This window comes from Neolamprologus multifasciatus, chromosome 7 (genome assembly GCF_963576455.1).
Source record: "Neolamprologus multifasciatus chromosome 7, fNeoMul1.2, whole genome shotgun sequence".
Classification (NCBI taxonomy): domain Eukaryota; kingdom Metazoa; phylum Chordata; class Actinopteri; order Cichliformes; family Cichlidae; genus Neolamprologus; species Neolamprologus multifasciatus.
The window spans coordinates 9592262-9617470 of record NC_140445.1 but is presented as its reverse complement, the minus strand read 5'-3'; the positions used below and the strand labels follow the sequence as shown (position 1 = coordinate 9617470).

The following is a 25209-nucleotide window of genomic DNA, read 5'->3' as shown; positions in this document are numbered from 1 at the left end:
GATGCGGCATCAACAGCATCTTTCTGAGGGTTGTGTAGCAACACTTTGACTCTGCTGCCACCTGCCGCAAAACACCATCCCATTAGAAACACACGAGTACGTCTCATCTACACAGAACAGGAACACAAACAGAATATACAATACAAACCAAGGACTCACAATAGCATAATTAAATCTTACACGATATACTGAAATAAAAAAAAGAAAATGATTTTTTTTTCTTTTACATTTAATTCTATTGATATAATTACTCCAAAAGATAACAGGGATAGAAGAAATATCCCAGTGGTAGAAGCTTTAATGTAATAAGGCACCAGGTAAAAATTCTTGCTCAATAAATTGTACGTATAGTCTCTGTTGTCAGCAAATCAGAGAATGATGTTTAAAATTCAACACTTAAACAGCCTAAACCTAGAGAGTTGCTGGTTTTTTAGATTTTAAATATGCATTTTGACATTGATCAGAGTAAGTGGAGCATCACATTTATTTATGTGCTCAACAAATAAATATTAACGTTAATCATAAAATAAAGGAAACCTCATTGTTAGTAGATGGAATTGCATTGTTTGCTGTAAAAGGCAAAACAGTAATCTGCTAGTAAACAGTAAGCTGCAGACGAGAAGGAATGAAATTGTGCTTCTTGTTGTTCTAGACAAAATAAATAAGCTGTGCTTTGGTCTCCCTCTGCTAACCGTTGCCTTCTAGAGCTCGCATATGAGCTTTTGCCTTTATAAAGATAAAGGTTGTGAAGTTGGTCATTTAAAATAGCTACGTCTTCTTTTTCAGGAGATATAATTTGGAGTGATGAGACATTCAATTTTGGAAATCAAAGTTTGTTCTTCCCTTTTTATGTTTCAGGTTAAATTACTGCTATAGTTCTAAGGAATTTTGTCAACTCAAATTAAAAGATTTCCCAGTAAACACAGAAGCTGTTTTCTGCAGTTATTTTGTGGAGAAAGAAGGACGCTATTCTCAACATGAGGTATAACAGCCTAATGCTCTAAAGCAGATAGCCCCTCGTTCTCCCTGGCTGGTTTTGCCCGGTTTGTTTTCCCTCTGTCTCTCCATTTTGGTTATCGCTCTCTTTCTCACTCCCTCTCTGTCTGTTGCTGTTGTTGCCTGCATTTATGGGCATGACTAATCCAGGGTTCTCCCTGTGGCAATTCAGCTGGCAGTCAATCTTTGCTGAATTGTTGAGCTACACAGTGAAACCCTGGCTTCTTCTTTTCTGTATATTTGCGCAGCTCCTGTTTTCCCTGGATGTTTACCATGTGTTAATACAACCTGCAACTCGGGTGTAAGTACCCTATAACCACATGTAATTTTCCGTCACAAGTCAGGTTTTTACGGGAAATACTGAAAAAATGACACTGTTAGACATGCAACTAAGGCGTAAGTATCCTGTAATTGTACCTAATATCAAGTGGCAAGTCAGGTTTTTACAGGAAACAATGACATAATTACATTGTAAGTACCTTGTACTTTCGGGGGCATGGGTCGTATTATGGCGTCACAATCTGTTAGGGTCCCTGGGTCATCGACACAGTGTTTTGTGTTTTTGGTTCTTTGATTTTGTTATTTCATTATATTCTAGCTTTGCTTTATGGGTTTAAGGATTATTCTTAGTTTAGGTTCTCTGGGTGGGGTTTGGTTAGAGTTTTAGTGTTCTGGTTTTCTGTCTGTGTTCCATAGTTGCTGTCTCCCCTGTCTGCAGTATCCCCACGTCCAGTCAGTGTCTGTGTCTGCCCTGGTCTCACGTCTCTGTTCCCTTTGTTATAGTGCTTGCCTGTGAGTCTGTGTTTTGTTTCCTGTTTTACTTTGAAAGTCCATGTCTCATGTTAATGCGTCTGCTTTTGCTTCCCCTTGTCTTGTTAGGCCTGATTTGCCCCAGCTGTGTCTCCCTCCTGTTGCCCATTCCCTCATTGCTCCCTCTATGTATTTAAGCCCTGTGTTTCAGTTTGTCAGTGTTGCGATCTACTCTTATCTACCCTCACTTATGCTGTGTGTTTTGGTTTTCCTGCCTGTGTTAATGTTTGTACTTTGGAAGTTTGTTACTTTGAGTTCAGCATTAAAGCTTTTTTTTGAGTTCACGTCTGTCTCTGGAGTCTGCACTTTGGGTCCTATTCCTGTCTGCACACAGCCGTTCCATAACACAGTCAGAGTCCCCGCAACAGTATTTGGTAGTTTTCTTTTCTAGACATGAAAAATCTGAATTTAATAATATTTCTTTAATCATTTAACAATTCAGAAAAGTTACAGGGTTAATTTTTATGCTGTGCAAGGCAAGTCTCTAAGCTTGTTGTTAGGTAATACTTTAAAATTTAACTTAGCTGTATGTTATTAACCCATCCTAGAAGCAAAAATCTAATTTTGTAGCTAAATAATTTTATTAAAAGTTGTCTGTCTCTATGTGCAACCTATCCAGGATGTACCCTGCCTTTGCTGTATGTCAGCTGAGATAGGTTCTCTAACTAATAGTCATTTCACATATTGTCATAATGCTTTTTTATTATAACTGGTGAACTATACAACTATACTTATCATGACTGATTTTGTTTCTATAATATATATATATTTATATATATATATATATATATATATATATATAAATACGGAGTAATGAACTGTAGTCAGGTAGTGGCAGTACAGCTATTATGGAGTGATCCAGTTTTTTCATTTTAATCAATAATCATAATCAGGAATGCCCATAGTTTAATGGCACAATTTTTGGTTTAAACATAGTTACATACCACACTTTCTTGTATTAGGGAAGGATTGCAAAGTTAGTCAAACAAGCATTAGAAAATATTTTTTTAAAGAGCAAGAGTAAAGAGTAAAGAGAGTAAATATTAAGGCATTACACTCGTTTAACTTCAGTAAGATGAATAGTGTTTCTTTTTTCCAGAAAAAAAACTATCCTATCCTCTTTTTCTTCAAACTTACAGTACAATTTAAATTCCATGCTGTCTTTCAAACAAACATCAACAGTAACTGCAACAATAGTACTGTGTGCTACATATGCAGAGTGATTTAATCTCTTCCACTGTATTCAGAACTGCAAGGCAATGTGGCGGCTTCCACATTGCTATGTATTTTTAATGGATTAATTCAAAGTTTATGAAGGTGCATCATTTTCTTGGAAGATGTAATTGCATGCTGATCTGTGGTGGTTGTAGCTCAGGTGGTAGAACAGGACATCTACTGATAGGAAGGTTGGTGGTTTGATCCATGGCTGCATGCCAAATATCCTTGGGACATGCAAGATACTAAGCCAAAGTTGCTCTCTGATGTATCTTTCAGGGTGTGAATGTTAGCTCGAAAACACTTAAAAGCATAGAAGAATGTGCTTCTGTGAATGTGACATCCTGTATAAAGCGCTCTGAGTTCTCCGGGAGAGTAGCAAAGCCCTATATGAGAAACAGTCTACTTACCATTTAATCTATGTATATTTATGAGTACAGCATTCTTTTGTCTTTTAAATAACCTCAAAAACAATGGACTCTACATTCAACAGACTTTCAGTGTTTTTTCATAATTCACTTGTACTTGTGGAAATAAAATAAATATAAGAAGATCTATAAGAAGAAACAAAAATTAAACACTTCTTTTTGTTTGTTTTGGTATGTTTCACAGATTTGATTCTACAACTGAACATGTATAATCATTTTCTCCATCTGCATTGGTTCTGTAAGTTGTCAATAGCTTGAGAGAAAAAGCTATGCGAAGGCATAGTGCTTGGCTTTTCTTAACAAAACACAAAAACTTTAATCAAAATCGCATAATCTGAGTGGAAAATAAAGTGACTATATTTTAATAATTATATTTTTGTACATCAATCCAATACAGTAAGGAAGATTATCCATCCATCCAATTTCTTCTGCTTATCCGGGGCCGGGTCGCGGGGGCACAAGCCCAAGCAGAGAAGCCCAGACCTCCCTCTCTCCAGCCACCTCCTCCAGCTTATCCGGGGGAACACCAAGGCATTCCCAGGCCAGCTGAGAGATATAATCTCTCCAGCGTGTCCTGGGTCTGCTCTGGGGCCTCCTCCCGGTGGGACATGCCCGGAAAACCTTGCCCAGGAGGTGCCCAGGGAGCATCCTTGTCAGATGCCCGAACCACCTCAACTGGCTCTATTCGATGTGGAAAGATTAATATATTTAAATCTGTGAGAGCCACAGGTGTTGTGATAGATTAAATAGAGAAAACCTATCCAGTGTTCCAGGTTAACTGGTTGGATTTGTTTACATATTCCATGCTCTGAGTTCCAGATGTTTGATCCTGGTCTTCTCTCTCTGTCTCTCTCTCTGTTAGTGTGTCATGTGGTTTGACAAGAGGTCTCCAGCTCATGCAAATATTATCTTCAGGCAACAATGAAATTATTTTTATTTTATTTTATTTTATAAATCAAAAAGTCTTCTGCTGTCTCCTACCTCTGTCTTTCTATAACATAAAAAAACGAGCCAACATTTTTTTTTTCGACTCGTCCCTCGAGTTGACTGACTCAGGAAACACGCAAACGTTACTTGGTGATGTAAAAATGTTACGTGGGTAGCTGCTACTCTATATAACGTGATGTTATGGCAAAATTCTGCACAAAATCAGCAAAAAAAAGACTGACTGATCTAATTTAAAAATGCCAAACGGAATTTAAAAGGAATGAATCTTGACAAACCGCATGACACACTGACAGACAGAAGCCCATTCAGTAAAAATGACGAATCTGCGGATCCAACATCTGAAACACTGAGAGTGGAATATGTAAACGAATCTAACCAGTTAATATAAAAACCAGTTGGAACCACCTGGAACACTGGATCTATTACGAGGCTCCATGATCCGCAATTGCAGTTTAAAGAAAGAAAGAAAGGAAGGAAAAAGGGTCCATTGGAGTAAACGGAGATGACGCGACTCTTCCATTTAACCGATCTGCTTTAGCCCAGATCCGCTGAAATGAGACCAGATCCCTGCGCCTCGACCATTCCATTTAACCGACCAGTTCCGCACGAATGAAACGGACTGCGCGATAGCACCGCTGATAATGCGTTTATTTTTCAGCCTAACCAACTGGAATATTGCGGGTTTATTGTGAAGAGATGGTTATAAAAATGTGGCGTGGTAAGGTCTTATAATGCTCATGCACGTCAAATACCAGAGAAAATATATATTTGTATGATTCGTCAGTCTACGGTGATAAAGCTTTTATTTTGTATTGGCAATCATTTTAAAAGTTGTTAGAGAAAAGGAAACTTTCAAAACAAAAGTACTGACATTTTGTTATATTTGTTACTCCTTAGACCAATGTTAATTTTTTGAAGGTTTTATACACCGTTGTAATTTGCATGTCGTGGTTAATCAGTTGGTTTTTATTAAAACAAACAATCAAGAAAACTATTGCTGCAAGTTTATGGACATTTGCTTTTATTCTGAAAAGGAAATACGACTGGAAGTCGATTTGTTTTTGTTGACGGGCGACAAGATAGCGGTCCCAGATGAGGACAAAATCATTTAACCCCCAAAGAAACTAAACTACAAATATTCAGTACAGACGTCCTGGGACGGCTTTGGACAGGCTAACATGTTTCTTAATGTTGTGAAGGAAATGTCCCGCTCCGTGACTTATGCTACTAAAACGGAAACTTCGTGCTCCATAGGGATAGCATGCTTCACAGATTAGCACCACCCTTACAGCGTCAGCAATCATACATTTGGTCCCCGTTAACCGCAGAACTGTACTCTTCGTAGGATACGAAAATGGCTGTTAAGTCCAGAAGATCGTGGACGACCGTGATCTTCGGCGTCTTTCTCGGATTCACAGCGTCCTCTTGGCTCATTTTACCTCAGGTTCTGGAAAGTAAAAGGAAAAGATCTGCCATGTGTTTGTACTACAGTGACTCCGCCGTTGCTATAGGTGCTGACATCCACGGGAAGTCCGTGTCAGTCAAAGATCTGGACAGTGCGCAGGAGAACAGGTTATTCAGTACGAAGAACAGCAGTGGATATTTAGGCAGAACCCAAAGCAAACCAAAGCGTTTCATTTATGTTGGCGTGATGACAGCCAAAAAATACCTGACGTCTCGAGCACAGGCTGCGTATGAGACATGGGCGGCTTCTATACCCGGGAAGGTGGAGTTCTTCTCGAGCGCTGGGTCTGGGACCGTCCACGCGCCTGCTCCTCTCCCTGTGGTTTCACTGGCAGGTGTTGATGATTCCTATCCACCACAGAAGAAATCATTCATGATGCTAAAGTACATCCATGACCATTACCTGGATAAATACGAGTGGTTCATGCGGGCAGATGATGATGTTTATATAAGAGGTGCTTATTTTGGGAGTGAATTTGATGCCAGTGCAGTTTGTTTATTTGTCACAGTAAAATGTAACATGCTATGCATTATGCAATATTGTGTGGCTTTAGTGAAAACAACATCTCTTTGACATTACTGAGATAAATTAATGTTGTCTCATTTTAGGCAACCAAAGCTATGATTGTACAAGTTGCTAAGATGTTAATATTTTTCATCCAGCTACAAAGTGTAAAAAGAGTGTTTTAATTAAAAAAAAAAACAGTGGGTTACATGCTTACATACTTTGAGTCTTTATCTTGAGAGATAAGTAAGATAAAGACTTAAGCATGCACACATACACATGTCTAGAATACATACATTTTACCATTTTTGATAACAGTTATTTCTTACAACTCACTTTCTGCTAGGTGGGAAGCTGGAATTGTTCTTGCGGTCACTCAACAGCAGTCAGCCCCATTACCTTGGCCAGACAGGGCTGGGTACAGCTGAAGAATTAGGACGACTGGCTCTAGAACCCGGAGAAAACTTTTGCATGGGAGGTCCTGGGATGATCTTTAGTAGAGAGGTGTTACGCAGGATGGTCCCTCACATCAGTACCTGTCTAAGGGAGATGTACACCACCCATGAGGATGTGGAAGTAGGGCGTTGTGTACGACGCTTTGGAGGCACACAGTGTGTATGGTCTTATGAGGTAAGACTTGAATCTGCGTGTGTGTATGTGTGAGAGATTGTGTTTCAGATCGTTAGCATGTGGCAGATCGAGAAAACTTCACATGGGGAGGCAAAGGACGGGCAGAGGTGTAGGCAGAGTGGCACACACTTCTTCAGTGGGGTATGTGAAAATCCCCTATATGTACATGGAGTCAACAAAATATCCACAAAAACACTTTAAAGCTATTTGCTATATCATTCTTCTAAGAAAACAAAGACATTTTTTGAGTAGGTAGGTTTAGACTATTAGTTTTTACAAGTATTTTAAAGACATAAAAGTTGTGGCGGCCTCTACAGCAGAGGGGCAGTGTGCCCCTCACACCCCCATGTAGATCCACCCCTGTTCTTAGCATATTGGATTATTTCTTTTTTGCCAGACTTCTAAAATCTGTGAGTCATCCTTCCAGTCAGTATTTTCCTATATATTCACAGATATCACAGATATTAATTGATATTTTCTTGGAGGTCACCCAACTGTACTGTCCCACTGTGAAATGGTACCTTATCATAGTGGAGGGGTTTGTGTGTCCCAAGGATAACAGGGGCTGTGTTGCCCTGGTAGGGTCTCCTATGGCAAATTAGTTCTGGTTGAGGGACCAGACAAAGAGCAATTCAAAAACCCCTATGTGCAGAAGATTGAGGGAACTGTTCATCCTGCCCGGGATAGGGTTGCTGGATCCCCGCACTAGAGATTGGGACCGAAGAGGGTGCCCGAGGGCCAGGCTTTAGTCCATGGGGCCCAGCTGGGCCCAGCCTGAAAAAGGGACATAGGCCCCCCTTCCGGAGGCCCGCTTCCCGCATGAGGCACCATAGCCGTCAGGTGCAATGTGTGCTGGGTAGCAGCCAGGACGGAGACCCTGGCAGACCAATCCCCAGATACCAAGGCCAGCAAGCAATTAGGACATGGAATGTATTTTGTTTTGTGAAAGAAAAATAATTGTCTTGTTGTTTAACAAATTTGAATTGCTAATGATATATATCATCCAGCTCTAGTCAACAATGTTGTGTGTATTGATGCTTGGACATCCATAGTCTTATTACTTTTAAATTCTTTCCGTAGATGCAGCAACTGTTCTATGAAAACTATGAACACAACAAAAAAGGCTTCATTGAAGAACTTCACAGTCGCAAGATCCACAATGCCATTACGCTCCATCCCAACAAAAGTCCTGCCTACCAGTACCGGCTCCACAACTACATGCTCAGCTGTGAGATCTCAAGGCTCCGTTACCGCACAATCCTACTCCATCGTGAAGGCCTACATATGAGTTATCTTAGTGATACAGAAATACTGTGGGAGGACCAACAGCTGGGGTCTCCACCTTCCTACATGCGCTATGTGCCCAGTGAGAGAAATGATGTCACTGAGTGGGATTTCCTGACAGGCCAACATATTTATTCTGCCATTGAAAACAAGATGGCTAGGCAAAGCCTTGGAAAATTGCTTCGGACTGCCCTTGAAGACAATATTATACTAGAGGTCATGGAAATGATTAATGAAAATTCAAAGACACGTGGCCATGTAATTGACTTTAAAGAGATTCAGTATGGCTACTACAGGGTGGATCCAATACATGGTGCAGAATACGTCTTAGACTTGTTGCTTCTGTACAAAAAACACAAGGGACGTAAAATAACTCTGCCTGTGAGGCGGCATGCTTACCTTCAACAGTCCTTCAGCCGACCTTTCTTTAGTGAAGCTGAAGATCTAAATGTTTCAGAACTTATGGCTGCCATCAACTCTGAATCCCAATCCCTGTCATTCCTATCCAACTCTCTGAAGTTCTTGTCACCTTTCCAGTTCTATGAGTCAACAAGAGAAATGTGGGAGCAAAGCCAGAAAAAGATCAGCATTCTCGTCCCACTGTCTGGTCGCTATGGCACTTTTATTCGGTTTATGGAGAACTTTGAGAAAGTGTGTTTGATACCTAAACAAAATGTTCAGCTCTGCATCATTTTGGTGGACAATGTAAACAATAAGAATATAAAAAAGCATATTCATTTAATAATGGACTATAAGAGAAGGTATCCTAAAGCTGATATGTCTGTAATCCCCATGACAGGAAATTTTTCACGAGGGCTGGCTCTAGAGCTGGGTTCGTCACAGCTTGATAATGACACTTTACTGTTCCTCTGCGATGTTGATCTAATCTTTAGTGGTGAGGCTCTGCAGCGCTGCAGAGATAATGCTATTCAAGGGAGACAGGTCTATTTTCCTGTTATCTTTAGCCAATACAGCCCTAAGATTGTGTACGGTGAAAAAGCCCCAAGTGAAAACAACTTTGTGCTCACCAAGAAGAGTGGCTTTTGGCGTGATTATGGCTTTGGAACCACCTGTGTTTTTAAGAGCGATTTACTAAAAGCTGGAGGTTTTGATACATCCATCCTAGGCTGGGGGTTGGAAGATGTAGACTTCTACACCAAGGTTATTAATTCTGGTTTAAAGGTTTTACGCAGTCAAGAACCAGGAATTGTCCACGTTTATCATCCTATCAATTGCAATTCAAGCCTTGAACAGAAGCAATATAAAATGTGTCTTGGGTCAAGAGCAAGTGCATTTGCATCAGCTGTGCAGTTAGCAGAGATGTGGCTTGAGAAACACATAGAGGTAGGCTATAACAGAACTTCATCCTGATACTTCAACCTTCCAGGACTCCTCTACTTTCTGTTCTGCTTAAACGCAGATAGCTATGCACTGTGGGGCCCAAAGCAGTCATGTCTCTAAAATTGAGTGTACTCTAACCAATGAAATGGTACTAGACACAGCTTAACCAGCAGGAGATAGACCAATGTTGAAGACACCAAAAGGAGATAGAACAGATCTGCACCCAATTTAGTGCAGAAGCAAGGCCAACTATCTGCTTCTTTACTTTCTTCCAAACCAGCTGGAAAATTGGAAAAAATGAGAAAAAGAAATATTTGTTATATTTAATAGCTAAATGTAGCTGATTGTTATTTGTACAGTTATGCATCACTCTCTACTAGTCTCCTTTTTATACCGGTATAAATTAACTACTTGCTAATCTGAGTAAGTTGAGGAATTAATTAAATGACCCAAAGAACAAGTTGCATTATTCAAAATACTTGGCAATTAAAAAGTACTATCAGAAAATGAAATCAACAGAAATTATTGATATGGTAAGTGAGATTTTCATATGATTTCATATGTTATTCATAGAGTGATGGTTTACTTTGCTACAAGTTTGAGTCTGTAGCATAATTGTTGCCTACAACAATTATGTTGCCTACAACTCAGTGAGTCAGTGAATTAGATAATTTGTTGTTTCTTTCCATAAGTTCTCATTGAGCAGCATGGTGTGCTGCGCTAAACAATCTGTATGTATGTTTAGGTGAGGGATTTGGTACTGCTGTATTGATCTAAACTAATCTACCTTAATCTCCCAATGCAGTTTCAAAATAGGCTCGTGCAGAAGCTGAAGCTGAGCCTGTGTAGTTATTGTCTGTCCACATTTCTTGTATGCTTCTGTTCTAGAAATAAGTCCTGCTCAGCTGTCTTATTTCCAGTCTCAAGTCTAAATATAATGTTGCTTTCATTAATTTTAGAGTATCATAATTCAGCAGCTTCACTGCCATCATTTTACTCAATCAAAACCTAGGAAGATGCACTAAGACAGAACCTCATTCTCAGTTACCCAGGATGCATACAATAAATGTAGGCACAGCTTAAATCAAATACCAATGAAAAATGATATTATAGCTTTATAAATTAAAAATGATTGTAAACACCAGAAGGACCCGAGAAACTCAGTGTTGCATGTTGTGTGTGTTTATGTACAACTGTGCCTTTCACTTTGCTGTCCCAGCAGCTTCCCAGTTGTTGCCACCTCCAAGTCCCAGTATCACTGAAATAGGGAGAGAGTGATTAACGAATTGATCTCAGCTGGCCTGCCAGCCTCCCTGGCACTACCCCCTTAACCTCTATCACACTTATATTTTTACATTGTAAATAAATAAATAAATAATAATTTCTGTGATTAAACCAAAGGTAAAGTGACACGCTGCATCTAAAGGCTTGAAAGTGGAATGCACTACCCACCAATAAATAAAATACTCAGTTAAAGGCAGGATAACCACTTTCACAATACTTTCTTATTCATGTACAAAAGAAGATTTTTTTTTCAGCAAAACAAATCAGCATCTTACAATTTCAGACACAGCATTTATAAGCTTAGATAATTATGTGTTATAATGCACTTTAAGTTTGCCATGCAGCCAGATGGCGAGGTATTGTTTTATTAATATGAAGAATTACAGTACTATGCTAACCAAACAGTTTTTGCATTTCAAAACAGACATTTTAACTCTTGTACAGTTCAAGATCAATTTCAGCATAATGTTTATAGCTCTCTGTAATTCTAGAGCTGATATAAGCAGTAGTATTTATTATAAAAATGAGATTTGATTGTAAAATATAAGCAAATGTCTAAATCTTGTTTTAGACTGAAATCCTGTTTCTGAATTAAATATAGGCTTTCTCCCTTGACTGATTAAGCAATGATTGGGTGACCTTTAAAATCATTTAGACATTTGAGGTAAACCTAGTACAGGGTTGGTTGAAAATTCAATTTTTAATTATTTCACGTTGATTTAATGATGTTCATATGGAAATGCAAAGTGTGAATGCTGTTAATTTAGCTGGCTCTGAAAAACCTTTATTCTTTTATTGACCATTTCTATTGTAATTATCCTTAGTGTAAATGATTCACTTTTAATTCTTAATAGAAGATGTGTGATTATCCTTTATTGATATACTACAGAAGTCATTAGGACAGACTCTAGAAAAGCTCAAATTAAACACAAATGGAAAAAAAAAAAATCAACTTTTCAGTTTTCAAGACAGTGATCTGGAACCAACTGAAATTTGAGTGTCATCCTATTTCCTTCCTTTGCCCACTACAACAGTTAGTTTAACTTGCTAGTTTTTGCACGGTCTTAAAAGAGTGCCCCAAAAGGCTCTGCCTGCACTGGTGGCAAAACAAAGCTCTCCACCAGATGTCACAGCTCCACACAGTTGGTTTTTGAAGCTTGAAGTTGGTGAGTTCTTGGCCAAGCATTTTGATTGGTTGACTGATTATGCAGCACTTTCTGGTGTAAATATTTTGAGGCACCCCTGTTCCTGTCAGTTCAGGCAGACCTCTAGCACCTGTAATGAAACTATTTTTCGCTGGCGTCTTTCACGCATGAGATGTTCTTCTGATGGTGCATTCTGATAATGCTGCAGTTTCTCTTTGTATGTTTTCTTTGTATTTTGCCACAGAAAATTGTTGGGCTAAATAAAGGACACTTTGTTAGCCATGAGCCATTTTGCATGAATTTGTATCTACAATCAATCACAGAGAGATAATACTGTGTGTCATTACTGCGTCTGGACTAAAACAAATCTGACCCAAGTTTCTGACCCAAATTTAGTTTGTTGGAATGTTTTTGTTTTTCAAATCCTGTGCCAAAGCACTGCTTGTAGAAACCAGCATTTACTAAATTTTACTTTTGTTCTTTGATAATTTGTTTCAGTATAGTCAGTCAGTTTCGAGTATTAAATTCATTAATCACACTAATGCTTTATGTAGTTATTCATTTTAATTAAATTTAATCATTCAATCACCTTTTTGATATTTTCAGTTTTCAGCTATATTTGTCATAAGCAAGTTAGCACAGGGTCAACATTGCAATGAAATGTGTTAGACGAGCAGAAGACAAGTCTCTCAGCAGCATAGTACAATATAGCACTGCAAGTTAAAATTATAATGCAATATAACACTAAAATTACAGTTCCAAGAAATAAAAGAAAATAGAAATGTATTAATGGACCACCTTACCTCAATATTCATGTATTGAGGTGGGGTCGGACAACGTGATTGCACATGAGATAAAGTGGCAAGAGCGAGCAGCAGTGCAAATTTTTAGAGCAGTACAAGATTTAAAGTGGCATTTAGAACAGTATTGCATAGAGTAAGAGTTTTTATTTTTATTTTTTATTATAATAAAAAGCTGTGCAATTATACGTGGGCGGTTTAATTATTTTATTTCATTATTATTATTTTTTAAGAAATATAAAAATAAAGTCATAGCAGTGGTGGGTGACGTAATAGGGGTGTGGCATGATTGCGAGTGACGTTTTAGGAAGTCAAACATGGCGACCGGACAGCAATGGGTGTTGGTGGAAATGGTCCAGGCGTTTTATGAGGTAAGTGTTTCTTTTCCTCAGTTGTTGGGCCGAAGTATTCCCTGACGTTTGCTCGATTTTTCTTATGCTTGGCTATACGTTGGTGCTGTTAAATTTGTCCCAGGTTGTTAACTGTAAAGTTCTCGGTTACGACCCGATGAAAGGCTCAGCCCGTAGCTGTTCAGCGAAGAGGTAACTCATCAAGGAAGTATGTAGTAGCTAGCTACTACTTACATATTAGGTGAGCTACAGCGCTGGAGTTAAGTTTCTAAATGCACATAGTACGATAGAGCTGCTACGATAAGAGCTTCAAACTATGCTGATGATGTTAGGCTAACCGTTGTAGCTTTTTAACGTCTTGATGCATGCTCAATCATCCAGGTAAGTAAATCTCCAAAAGTTGATTCTGTTCACAAAACGCTACGTCCAGATGAACAGAATCAACTTTTGGAGGTGTTGTAGCTTTTGTTTATCAGTGCTATGATTGGCTGTTTTATTATTATTAATATTATTATTGTTGTTATTATTTCCTTCACATGTTTTTGGTTAGTAATCGGGGAAACTTATCAGAGTGATCGGCTAGTTGTGTGTGTAGAGGGCGTCTCTTCCGTCATTTCGTAGGGCACCGTCATGATGGAATGAAGTAGGAGCATACTTTATCTTTGAGATCTCTTCAACTATTCACAAGTGTCCATGTTACATTTTTTAAGCAATGACAAGTAGAACAGTGGTTAGTGCTATCACTTCAGAGGAAGGCTCTGGATTTGAATAAGAGAGCCAGCTGTGGCCTTTCTGCAGAAGTTTGCATGGTCCTGTGGGGTGGCTGTAGTTCAGGAGGTAGAGCAGGTCACTTACTAATCAGAAGGTTGCCCCAGTCTGCATGCCAAGTATCCTTGGGCAAATATTAACCCCAAGTTACTTTGAGTGTGTGAATGCTTATAGATAGAAAGAACTTAAAGCATAAAAGAAAGTGCTTGTGTGAATGGGTGAGTGTGGCATGTTGTATAAAGCACTTTGAGTGCTCAGAGAGAGTAGAAAAGCACTATATAAGAATCAGTCCATTCATGCAAGCTACATTAATTGTTGATTTTAAATTGGCTGTATTTGTGAATTGTTGCCTCCTTTCTTTCTTTATGTCAGTTAGGCTCTAGATTCCCAATCTAGGCAGTTAGAAAAATGTTGACTTGTCTTGGACATGCAAGTATCCTCATCCTCAGTTTGTCACATCTTCATATCTTTATTTTTCTGTTATGATGGTGTATGAGGTTAATAAAGAATGTTAATAATAATTCAGTGTCCAACATAAGACATTAATTTTGGACATAGGACATTTCAACTGTCAACTGTCAACTGACTCCCCCCTGCTTGCTGCAGTTATCACTGCGATAGAAAGGCTGCCATCAGCCTTCAACAGGCTGCCTAATTTAAACATGTGTCAGACTAAGTTAACAGTTCATCTGCATATTTTAATATAATTTCTGCAGCTTTACTGTAGCTTCTCGCTGTATAAAGCAAACAGTGGTGGATGGAGAAGCTACAAATTTCACTTTTCTTCATGTCAGAGTTTGTTGATCAGGTGCTTTCATTAAGGACCACTACCCTTTCCCAGTAAAGGTTTCAATGGCTATTACAGGAGCAGCACTGCTGTTTTGAACACTAGAAAAACATTTTATTTCACTCTTCCTGACTTTATCACTGCTGCTGTTATGTTATAAGTCTTTTTGTTGAAAAATTGGGGGCTGCGTAGGCTTAATGTCTTCATACTACATATTCACATGCTTGTTCTTAGATATGTTCCTATTGCAAGTCTATTTTTAGTCACAAACATGGGTGAAAAGCTCGCGTTTACATGGTAACAACTGCACACTACAGTGCCATGTATTAAACGAAGCATCGGATTAAAACATTTGTGTTGAGGATTTTTTTATAATTGAGTTATTTTATTTGTTGAAGCCCTAGTAAAAATGCAGCAGTATGCTTTGGACCTCACTGTTGTTTTAGCTGATTGTGTTCCTCTTAATTTTTGTAACCTTGCACATGGTGGTGCAGCCAGCATGATTGGGTTGAAGACATGAGTGTTCAACAGTGCTGAATTTGTTTTTACTGCCATTTCAGTTATCTTCCTCTTCTTCCTCATCCTCCTGGTCAGCATCGTACTCTGTTACACTTACCCCTTACATGTCCTCTTTTACTACATCAAAAAGTTGTATTAAGTTCTCTACAGCTTAGTTGTTTATGTTGCATTTAAATTTCATTCAGGCATTTGCAATGTTTCTGAAATGTTTCCACTTATTTTAATTCTTTCCTATGTAAAAATGCATTTTTTTGGAGCATGTCTCAAAAACAAGTATTTTTTTTCCCCTCAGGCTCCTGCTTACCACCTTATTTTGGAGGGAATCCTCATACTGTGGATAATTAGGCTTCTATTCTCTAAGACCTACAAACTTCATGAGACGTATAAACTGACAGAGAAGGTAAACCGTGCGGTGAAAATCAAACAGTGTTATTTTTTGTTACCAAACTCTTCTCACATGATTCTACATTACAGGAAAAGGAGGAACTGATTGAGGAATGGCAGCCAGAGGCGCTAGTTCCTCCCGTTTCCAAAGACTATCCCACCCTCAACTATGATGTTGTCACAGGGTAAACACTCTGTTACCTCACTGCTTTATTTACAGGTTTTAAGTATTCACTAAATTTAAATGTCTATAAGAGTCAGATGACGAAAGAAATATTAGCCCCCCTGTGAAAATAATATTATTTGTTTTTTTCCCTCTGAACCAGGATTAGCATGACTTTTCCAAATATACTAATTTCAGTTTGCATGCTTACATTAATTTGCCAACAGAATTATCCCACCAAAAATGCTAATAGTTAATTTTGTTTCTTTTTAGCTGGATGACAGCCTAGTGACAGTTTTGTTTTGTTTTCAAGCAGTCCTGCACTTATCTACTAAGCAATCACATCCCATTGTTTTTTGGCAAATCTCTCAAACTCTTTTATGGTCTTCTGGAAAGGACCTTAGTCATCTGACCAAAGGATGTACTTCCAGTGTGATTAACCTTTCTCCAGGTTATCTTTAGCATGTGTCAGTCTAGCTTGAAGATGTTTCTTCTGCAGAAGCAGGGGTTTTCTTGATCTGCAGTCCATTTATGTTCAAGTGATTGCCTTTTTTAAGACTACAATTTTTGACTTGGCTAAGTGATTCAGTAGTGTCTTGGCAGTTGCTCTGGGATCTTGAGAAACATCTCTCCCTAATTACTTTTAAAGATTTTTCATTGATACTCTTAAGAAAAAAAAAGTTCTTTAATATAATTATGGGTAATCTGCTAGGCATCTCCACGAGCAGTTGAACAATGATAGTTTTTATCTTTTTGCCTTTCCACACATGGTGATCATAGGTGCTTTGAATATGCAGTCCAAAGGTTATGCAAGGGTAAGAGCCTAAAATTAAGTTGCTAAACATACCCATCAGAAATGGTACAAGATTTCAACAGGGCTATATCAAAAAGACAATAAAAACAGGTAGGGAAGTAAGGAACAATTGTAAGTAATAGGCAGTTGTATCAAGAGATGCCTAAGCTGAAAACCCCAAATAAATCTATCAGGTAGATATCCAAAAATTTAAAGTGGCCAAATCAGTTATCTAGCACATTCATACAAACAAGGAAGCTGGTCAAGCTCAGACAGACGAAAATGTCTAAAAGACCACAGAAGATGAAGAGCATCACTGGAGAAGTCTTTCCTTGGTTAAGAAAAAACATGACACTATCTATTCAAATAGTATACTCGATGTAGAGAGCATATCTTTGCCAAAGTCTATAATCAAAAGTCACTATAATGAATGAAGATTTAAAACAAAGTGTAAACCACTGCTTATGCTCAAGAACAGGAAGCCCGTGTTACTCTTTGCTATATAATATCTAAAACTGCTGTGTGACTGCTGATAGTAGCAGGATAATACGAAGGTTGTAGCATTTGAGATTCAGCTAAATTACCTTCACAAAAGCAGGCCAAGGGCTTATTCAGGCAAAAATTGAATACTTGTAAATGACTGAGTCACTTACTTGATCTCAAACTAAATGATAATGTTTTTCATATACTCGAGAAAAAGTAAAAGGAAAAAAAAATCAATCTGAACTTAAATTACATCTTGACAGCTTGGATGAAAATGAAAATATCAGATTTTTGTAAATATCAGATTTGTGCCTTGAGTATGAAAGATGATAAAATAAAGATTCAAATGCAAAAAATTTTGTTACAGACCTCCCAGCCACAAAATCACAATCAATGGAAAAGACTGCATAAACTTTGCATCATTCAACTTCCTGGGTCTCCTTGATAATGAGCGGGTTAAGGTCAGTATTTATTATTTAAAGGCAACCTTGTAATTTCAGTACGATATGTTCTTCCTCTAATGTGCTAAATTATTCATTTACTGTTATAGCTAAATCTTTATCTAGGCAAAATTTATGTTTTGAAGGGAAAATCCCTTATTTAAAACAGCCACACACACAGCTAGCTGTGCCCAGTGAATGACTTGCCCAGTGGGCAGTGCAGTTTTTATCAGAAGCAACTATTAAGTTGTATTATTGCTAGCAACAATAATTCTTTGAATTATGCACAAACACGGTGTGACATTGACAGTATGCCTCAGTCAATGAGTTTTATTAAAACTTGAATTTGTTCTAATTTTAGAATTATAAGCTAATTTTTCATTACAGCAAAAGGCTTTGGCATCACTGAAGAAATATGGTGTGGGCACTTGTGGTCCAAGAGGCTTCTATGGGACCTTTGGTGAGTTCAGCTTTTCACCCCTCAGCTGTAAAAGGCTGATGGGGTACTTTTATCTTCTATTAACATTCCACCATTTGATGTTAAGCTACACTTGCAAGAAAAGTAATTAAACTCTTTGATAATCTAATTATTTCCTAAATATACCCTTAATTTATTCTTTTCTTGGTTTGAATGAATATCTCGCTGACATAAAACGATGTGTTGTCAGAGAAATCAAACCCATTTATACAGAAATGTGGCTTACCTCAAGGGTTAACTATAGGACAACTTCTTTTCTGCAGTTATAGCTCAGCCTTAAACGACTGAGCGGCATGGCCACTCGCTTTTGTAAGGATTTTTAAACTGACACCATTTCTTAGAAGTCTTAGATTGGATTGACGTTAAAGTCAGAGGTCAGGTTTTCAGAAGATGTTGCAAACACGAAAACTGAAGATCGTTTTTAAATCTGTGACATATTGGTGTCAGACTATTTATTTGAGATTTTAACATTATATTTTTTTGAAACGACAAAGACCGAAATATTAGGATGGCTGCTGAGTAGCCCAATTACTACGGGGCATGACATTAGTTACGTTATGTTAGCTTAAGCGTTTATATGTTAGCTGTTGATTTGCAATCGAAATTCCAGCCGTCTGGGGATAATACAAGGAGGATAATTTTGGAAAAAAATTTTGGAAAAAGACCTAATGACTCACTAATTCAAATGAATTAGTGAAACCTCAGTAGTAAAGCAAATACCAATAGTCATACTCATTCTACCTTAGTATGGACATTTACTTTCCATCACCGCAGCAACTTCTTTCACACACCAAGAAACATTCACTGTTCAGAGCAAAACATAGTTTTAGAGTCACTCGCGCAACTATATATCCAAGTATATCTTATTAAGTTCACTGGAGTTTGCAGTTTCTCAGATTTTCTCTTGGTATTATAATTTTGTCATTATCCTTAAGTCTTTCTGCCATGATAAATGGGATAGACAGCCCTATCATATTTTTTAATGAGCCTTGTTAAGGGATAAGCAAGTGAATGTATCTAATGCTAAGTGATGAACTGAGACTTTTCTCAGTCAAGCACAAATATTTAAAATCATACTGTTGTTTGGTGTCTTGACAGTCTTTCTTTCAAAGTGCAGTAGTTTTTCACCTCTGATTAAACCACATCCACTAAAAATTTAGAAATACTAAAGGTAATGGTAAGTGACATCTAAAAAATGTAACCAATTAGTAACTAATGTTATGTTTCCCTGCCCCCAGATGTTCACCTGGAGCTGGAAAGTCGTCTCTCCAAATTCATGAAGACTGAAGAGGCCATTCTTTATTCATATGGCTTTGCGACTATTGCTAGTGCAATACCTGCGTACTCCAAGAGGGGTGACATCATCTTTGTGTGAGTGTTGTTTCTCATAATATTTATACCAATATTAAACCAATATAACACCCCTCACTCAATTAAACCAATCTTCAGTTAGCTTTAGTTTTGTTTATTTTATGTGGCCTTTGTGAGGACAGAGATTTTCAGAGATGGTGGCTCAAGAGTTGGGAGTTCGCCTTGTAATCGGAAGGTTGCCGGTTCGAGCCCCAGCTTGGACAGTCTCGGTTGTTGTGTCTTGGGCAAGACACTTCACCCGTTGCCTACTGGTGGTGGTCAGAGGGCCCGGTGGTGCCAGTGTCCGGCAGCCTCGCCTCTGTCAGTGCGCCCCAGGGTGGCTGTGGCTGCGGCTACAATGTAGCTGCCATCACCAGTGAGTGAATGGGTGGATGACTGGATATGTAAAGCGCTTTGGGGTCCTTAGGGACTAGTAAAGCGCTATATAAATACAGGCCATTTACCATTTTAAGTTCTGGATTTAACAGGGACTCAAAAAGAAACTAAAATAGGAAACATGTCTAAGGTGTCTTTCTAGTCCATGTTAGTACCCTTACTGTGACATTGTGATTCAAATGAAAGCTTTAAATAGAGGTGTTAGAGCAGTCTCCTACATACTAGTTTAATGTGAATATGGAAGAACACATCCTAGACAAGAAAACGCCCCTAAGACTCCTCAAAGTGTTACTGGAGGTCAGTGTAATACCATCCCCAGAAACTAGTTACACGTAAACATGAGCCAGAGCTAGATGTAACTGATCAATCAATAAAAGAGGAGTGTTTTTAGATGAAAAATGAATAATTACCGCCAGGCCAAGGATGGGCTTTTTGAGGAACCAATATGTTAAACAAAATAATTAAAAAAAAAAAAGTCAAATCATTCAAATCATGGGCTGCTCAAAACTTTTGGATCACATTTTAGATGATAATAACTGGGTATCATCTGTACAGCAACAGAAATGTGTAAATTGTTTTTTAAATAAATTGCCTAAGAAAAGCATGTCTAACATAAAGTTTTCTGTGGAACTCCAAGACTAACTTCTGTATGTGAAGGAAACTTCTTCTTTAAATGTACAAATTTTAATCTGTCAGACAACAGCACAGTGTTTTGCTTTATAGCTAACAGTGTATGCTAGTCTCTGTAAACTGCTGCGATCAACGGTTGAATGCGGCACTGAGGTGTAACAGGACAAGCCGTTTTCAGGCCACTGCCAGAGGCCATAAGACGATTATTAAGCTTCACTAGGTTTTGGTCTGTGAAATTGATCTATATTTGACTAAGCTGGATTATGTAAGAGCTTTTTAAGTAATGGTTTAACCACATTAAAAGCCTGTAATATGTAACCTGTTATTAAAGATAAACTGATAATACTGAAAGGCAGTAATTACTATTAAGAATTGTTTGAGGAGTCTTGTAGGGGTGGGGTTTCATAGACATGTTGATGGACTGGATGAAGTGATTGTCAGTCAGATTTTGTTTGCACAGACTGATTTACCTGCCTGCAAATGTGTAAGTCTGACTGACTCCAAGTGTGTGATATTTTGGTTCCGTAGTTTAATGTTTTCTCTGTTATTTTCTGTTCAGAGATGAAGCAGCCTGTTTTGCTATACAAAAAGGTCTTCAGGCATCCCGCAGCTTAATCAAGTACTTCAAACACAATGACATGGAGGACTTGGAGAGGTTGCTTAAGGAGCAGGAGCTAGAGGACCTGAAGGTTAGGACCGTTTGAGAAACTCAAGTGTCACAAATGTGCTGTAATGGTGTTACAGGTGGTACAGGATGTTAAATGCGTCTACATTCTCTCTATTTTCATTGGGTTTTTAAAAAATCTCCAAATAAGAATGTTTCTCTTGCAGAATCCTCGCAAAGCTCGAGTGACCCGGAAGTTCATTGTAGTGGAGGGGCTCTACATCAACACTGCAGATATCTGTCCTCTGCCTGAACTGGTAAATGGAAAACAATTTTGTTTCCAATTTAATTTTGTTTGTTTTGCAGAAAAAAAGGTTAAAAACCCCACCAAAGCACAGGCAAATATTATGGCTTAACATCGTTCACCACTCGCTTGATTCTTGATTATACCAGATAGTGTACACATAGATACTTTTTGCCATTTATTGACTTTATGTTTTGTTTTTTTATGTTTTTCTAACTTCCAGGTAAAACTCAAGTACAAATACAAGGTGCGGATCTTTCTTGAGGAGAGCATGTCATTTGGTGTTTTGGGAGACCATGGCCGAGGAGTCACAGAACACTTTGGGGTCAATGTGAGTAGTTTAGCTTGAAATGCAAAAATACTTAATACTGGCAGTAAACAGTTTAACAGGTGATTCAAACTGTGTTACTATCTTTCTCTCTTGGTAGCTTTACCATAGTCAAACTAGTCTAGGTCAGCTGATGCAATCAAATAAATAAAAGTGATTGAAATATAAATAGAAGGTTTCTTTGCAGACAATGGCTATGTAACGTCTGGAATCTATGGACATGATCAAATGCTGAATTTTATTTGTTGTAAAGCTTTGTAAGATTTACCATTACATTGAGCTTCTTGCACAAATGCACAATCCTTTAGGACTCATTTTTGTTAATGGCAGTATCTGAATCTTTAGCAGGTTAGCAGACTAGTGATTTGCACTAATGAAAAAAAGAAAAGACAGAAATGTGTGTCTCCTCATTTATGTGGACCTCTTCTTCGCCAGTATTCTTGACTTGGCTGTATGTTATGAAGGGGTTTTACTTGCAAAGGGAAAAGTTATGCAGCCATCCATTTTAGCTGTCTTCTAGCACTTTGGCGTACCGTGGTGTACCAGTCGGTTACAGCCACGCTTAAAGTTTCTGAACTTTCTTTAGTAGGCCTGTAGATGTTTGGCTAGGTCTAATGATAGCCTGCTTCATTTAGATTAGTGAATCTAATGTGGGCCTTCTGCTCAACCATTTTCTGATTGCCATAAAACTGTTGTGGTCCAAGTATCTGGTGTGTGCGTGCGTGTGTGTGCGGTTGACAGAGCATTTTTGAAAAATGCTCTGTCAGCCTACTTTCAGGCAGTTTCCTCCCACGTTGAAATCTGAGGCAATGTTTGAACATGAATGTCTCAAAAGCTATTAAGGACAAAAGTCTCAAACTTTCATTTTAGTGGTAAGAAAGGGGAGTGAATCACGACAGATAGATCAATAGATGCATCAGTTGCTCAGAATTGACTTGTTAAAATATAACAAAAACTTTAAATCCATCCTCTACAGTCTTGTATTTTGCAGAGGGACTAATAATAAACTTCACATTGCAAAAGACAGCTGGTGACAGTTTTGAGTGGTGTATAGTTTTATTTCACAAGGATGCAAAAATAAAATGTGTAGAATACTTAATAATAATACTTAATTTAATAGACAGTTTGTTATTAAATTTCACTTTGATTGCTTCATTTTAAATCTATCTTAGCAAAATAAAAAAAACCTGTTTCTTGCAGATAGATGACATTGACCTGATAAGTGCTAACATGGAAAATGCTCTGGCTTCCATCGGAGGTTTCTGCTGCGGCCGCTCCTTTGTCATCGACCACCAGGTACTGTAACAACCGTGTTGGGAGTCTGTCTTGTAATGCATCATCAGATAATCAGCCAGCATTTTTATATGTCATTGTCAAGATTAGTGATTAATCCCATGCTTGACAAATCATTATATCTAGTATATATCTGTTGCTTTTTTGTAACGTTTCACTTATTTACAAGCCTAATTACATTTTACACTAAAGTACAATTTAAATAAAAACAGAATGCAATGATTTGCAAATCTCATTGACCCATATTTTAATCAATATAGAGTAGGGGTCTCAAACTCGCGGCCCACATCACCCCTACTGTGTAGCAGCGCCACAAATGTCTGTGAACTGAGGAGACCAGTTGCTGTGACTTTGCGAAATGTTTTTAATTGGTGAAAAGTCTGGACTGCAAGAAGGCCGGTTAAGCACCAACTCTTCTATTATTAAGCTTTGCTGTCTTAATAGGTGAAGTAGAGATGCAGGCTTTTGAAGCGAGCACCGAGAACAGGATGTTGTCTCTCCTCTCATTCCATCTCAATTGGTCGAATTTTATGATAGAAAATATGAACATTTATAATGAGTACATAATTATTATTACATAATGCTCTGTACTTTTCCTGGATGGTATCTAAATTCTTTTAATATGAAACAAAAGTAAACTACTTTCATTGTGGATGTGTTCTCAGATCTTTTGGGAAATGTTTAAAGACACGTTTAATAAGGTGCCAACAGTTTCTAGGCCTAACTGTAAACTCAGACCTCAGTCATTACACCTAGCTGAGTGAAGTGAATCTGGGGAAACGTAAGCTGAAATTATACTGATATGGGCCTGCTGGTTTGTTATTCCATTAATCAATAGGTATTTTTAAGGTGATCAATTTTAGCGCGTTAATCATGAAGATATGATTTAGTAAAACGTTTTTAAAAATGTTTTTAATGTATTTTGTAGCGTCTCTCAGGTCAAGGCTACTGTTTCTCTGCCTCTCTGCCTCCCATGCTGGCTGCTGCTGCTATCGAGGCTCTCAACATCATGGAGGAGGACCCAGGTACACAATCTGTTCTCATCCACTCCAGCTCCAGAAAAATACATTATCTCAGCTGATAACCTGTTCTTGGAGATTGAGCATTCCATTTCTACTTCTTACTCATTAGGAAGCATGTTTTATTAGAATTTTTGTTTTGCAGATGTTTTTCGAGTCCTCAGAGACAAGTGCAAACATGTCTACAACGCTTTACAAGGGTATGTTTGTGTTTATGGTGATTTCTTTTTTTCCTTCTGTGGGTGGGGGAGGTGTCCCTCCACATCAGTTTTCTGATTCAGCATCATTATTTGCATCCCCAGACACTACAGCCTTTCACACATAGAGGAAACACACAGGCTTACATTCAAATTATACTCTGGCTTTGTCTTCCTTTACAGTGTCCATAATAAATTGTGTTTTGGTATATGTTTGCTTTATTTTCTATGTGAAACAGAACACCAGGTCTAAAGTTAGCTGGAGTTCCAGTGGCCCCAGCTCTTCACTTGGAGCTAGAGAGAAGTTCTGGCTCCAGGGAATCTGACATGAAGCAGCTCCGTTCAGTTGTCGATTATGTAAGTCTAACAGTACCAGATGATTCCATCAGACGCACACTGAAACTGTTATTTAAAGTTTTTGGAGACCTCTGTGGGATTTCATATATAACTTCAGACTGAGAGTGTCAAAGTCAAGATGAAATCTGGTAACACTTTATAACACGACCTGCAAATAAGATACAAGTACCTTGTACTTGTGTGCATTTTGCAGACAACAAGTCAGGTTGTTGCAGAAAACAATAAAACAGTTTTCACTGTAAAACCCTCCACTAAGGCACAAATACACAAGAAACAATGAAACAATTCACTGTAACTGCCTTCTTGCACTTAATCCCCAATGGGGTTAAGTTTAAGGGGCGTCCCCATCAAAACGAAAAAGTATGGACATGTCATTGGCACATATTATTTTAGATGACAGCAAGATAGTACCATAACTTCACAAATATAGTTTTGTTTTCTTTTTTTAAAAGGCCAACAGTGATGCTGGTGTGTGTTAGGCTTGTCTTGTTCACACTGGTTACTTGGTTGTTTCTGCGACAGACTCTGGGCTTTCTGGTGTCTTTTCATAATACACTTGTACCTGTGGACCACACGATCAGGGGTAGTCACTAAAAGAGGAAAGAAAAATTTAACAAATTAAATCTGTTTACTTATTTTGCTTTTTTCAGTACTGCCATACCATGTTTATTATTATTATTATTTCACACTCTTCAATGGTTTTGTAGATTGCCAAT

General features: G+C 38.1%; 2 protein-coding genes across 3 annotated transcripts in view; both read left to right on the top strand.

Annotated features, from left to right (window-relative positions):
- Positions 1-5751: 5751 nt before the first annotated feature.
- On the top strand, positions 5752-13036 carry LOC146513745 (chondroitin sulfate synthase 3-like). 2 transcript variants are annotated; one of them, XM_085167534.1, is made up of 3 exons: positions 5752-6196; positions 6713-6996; positions 8077-13036. In XM_085167534.1, the coding sequence occupies exons 1-3, from the start codon at positions 5752-5754 to the stop codon at positions 9649-9651; spliced, it is 2304 nt and encodes a 767-aa protein (XP_085023660.1). In that variant the 3' UTR covers positions 9652-13036. The 2 variants fall into 2 exon arrangements, with proteins under 2 accessions (XP_085023660.1, XP_085023659.1); XM_085167533.1 differs by having other exon boundaries at positions 5752-6316.
- Positions 13037-13104: 68 nt separating this feature from the next.
- sptlc1 (serine palmitoyltransferase, long chain base subunit 1) overlaps positions 13105-25209 on the top strand; it is a 13271-nt gene continuing 1166 nt past the window's right edge. Inside the window, exons 1-13 of the mRNA XM_085167535.1 lie at positions 13105-13221; positions 15567-15674; positions 15749-15843; positions 17465-17558; positions 17925-17997; positions 19254-19386; positions 20951-21080; positions 21223-21312; positions 21523-21630; positions 22828-22923; positions 23849-23945; positions 24085-24139; positions 24376-24493. Of these exons, the coding sequence (XP_085023661.1) occupies positions 13168-13221; positions 15567-15674; positions 15749-15843; positions 17465-17558; positions 17925-17997; positions 19254-19386; positions 20951-21080; positions 21223-21312; positions 21523-21630; positions 22828-22923; positions 23849-23945; positions 24085-24139; positions 24376-24493 (1251 nt within the window). The 5' untranslated portion in view covers positions 13105-13167. The remainder of the gene's footprint in view (positions 13222-15566; positions 15675-15748; positions 15844-17464; positions 17559-17924; positions 17998-19253; positions 19387-20950; positions 21081-21222; positions 21313-21522; positions 21631-22827; positions 22924-23848; positions 23946-24084; positions 24140-24375; positions 24494-25209) is intronic.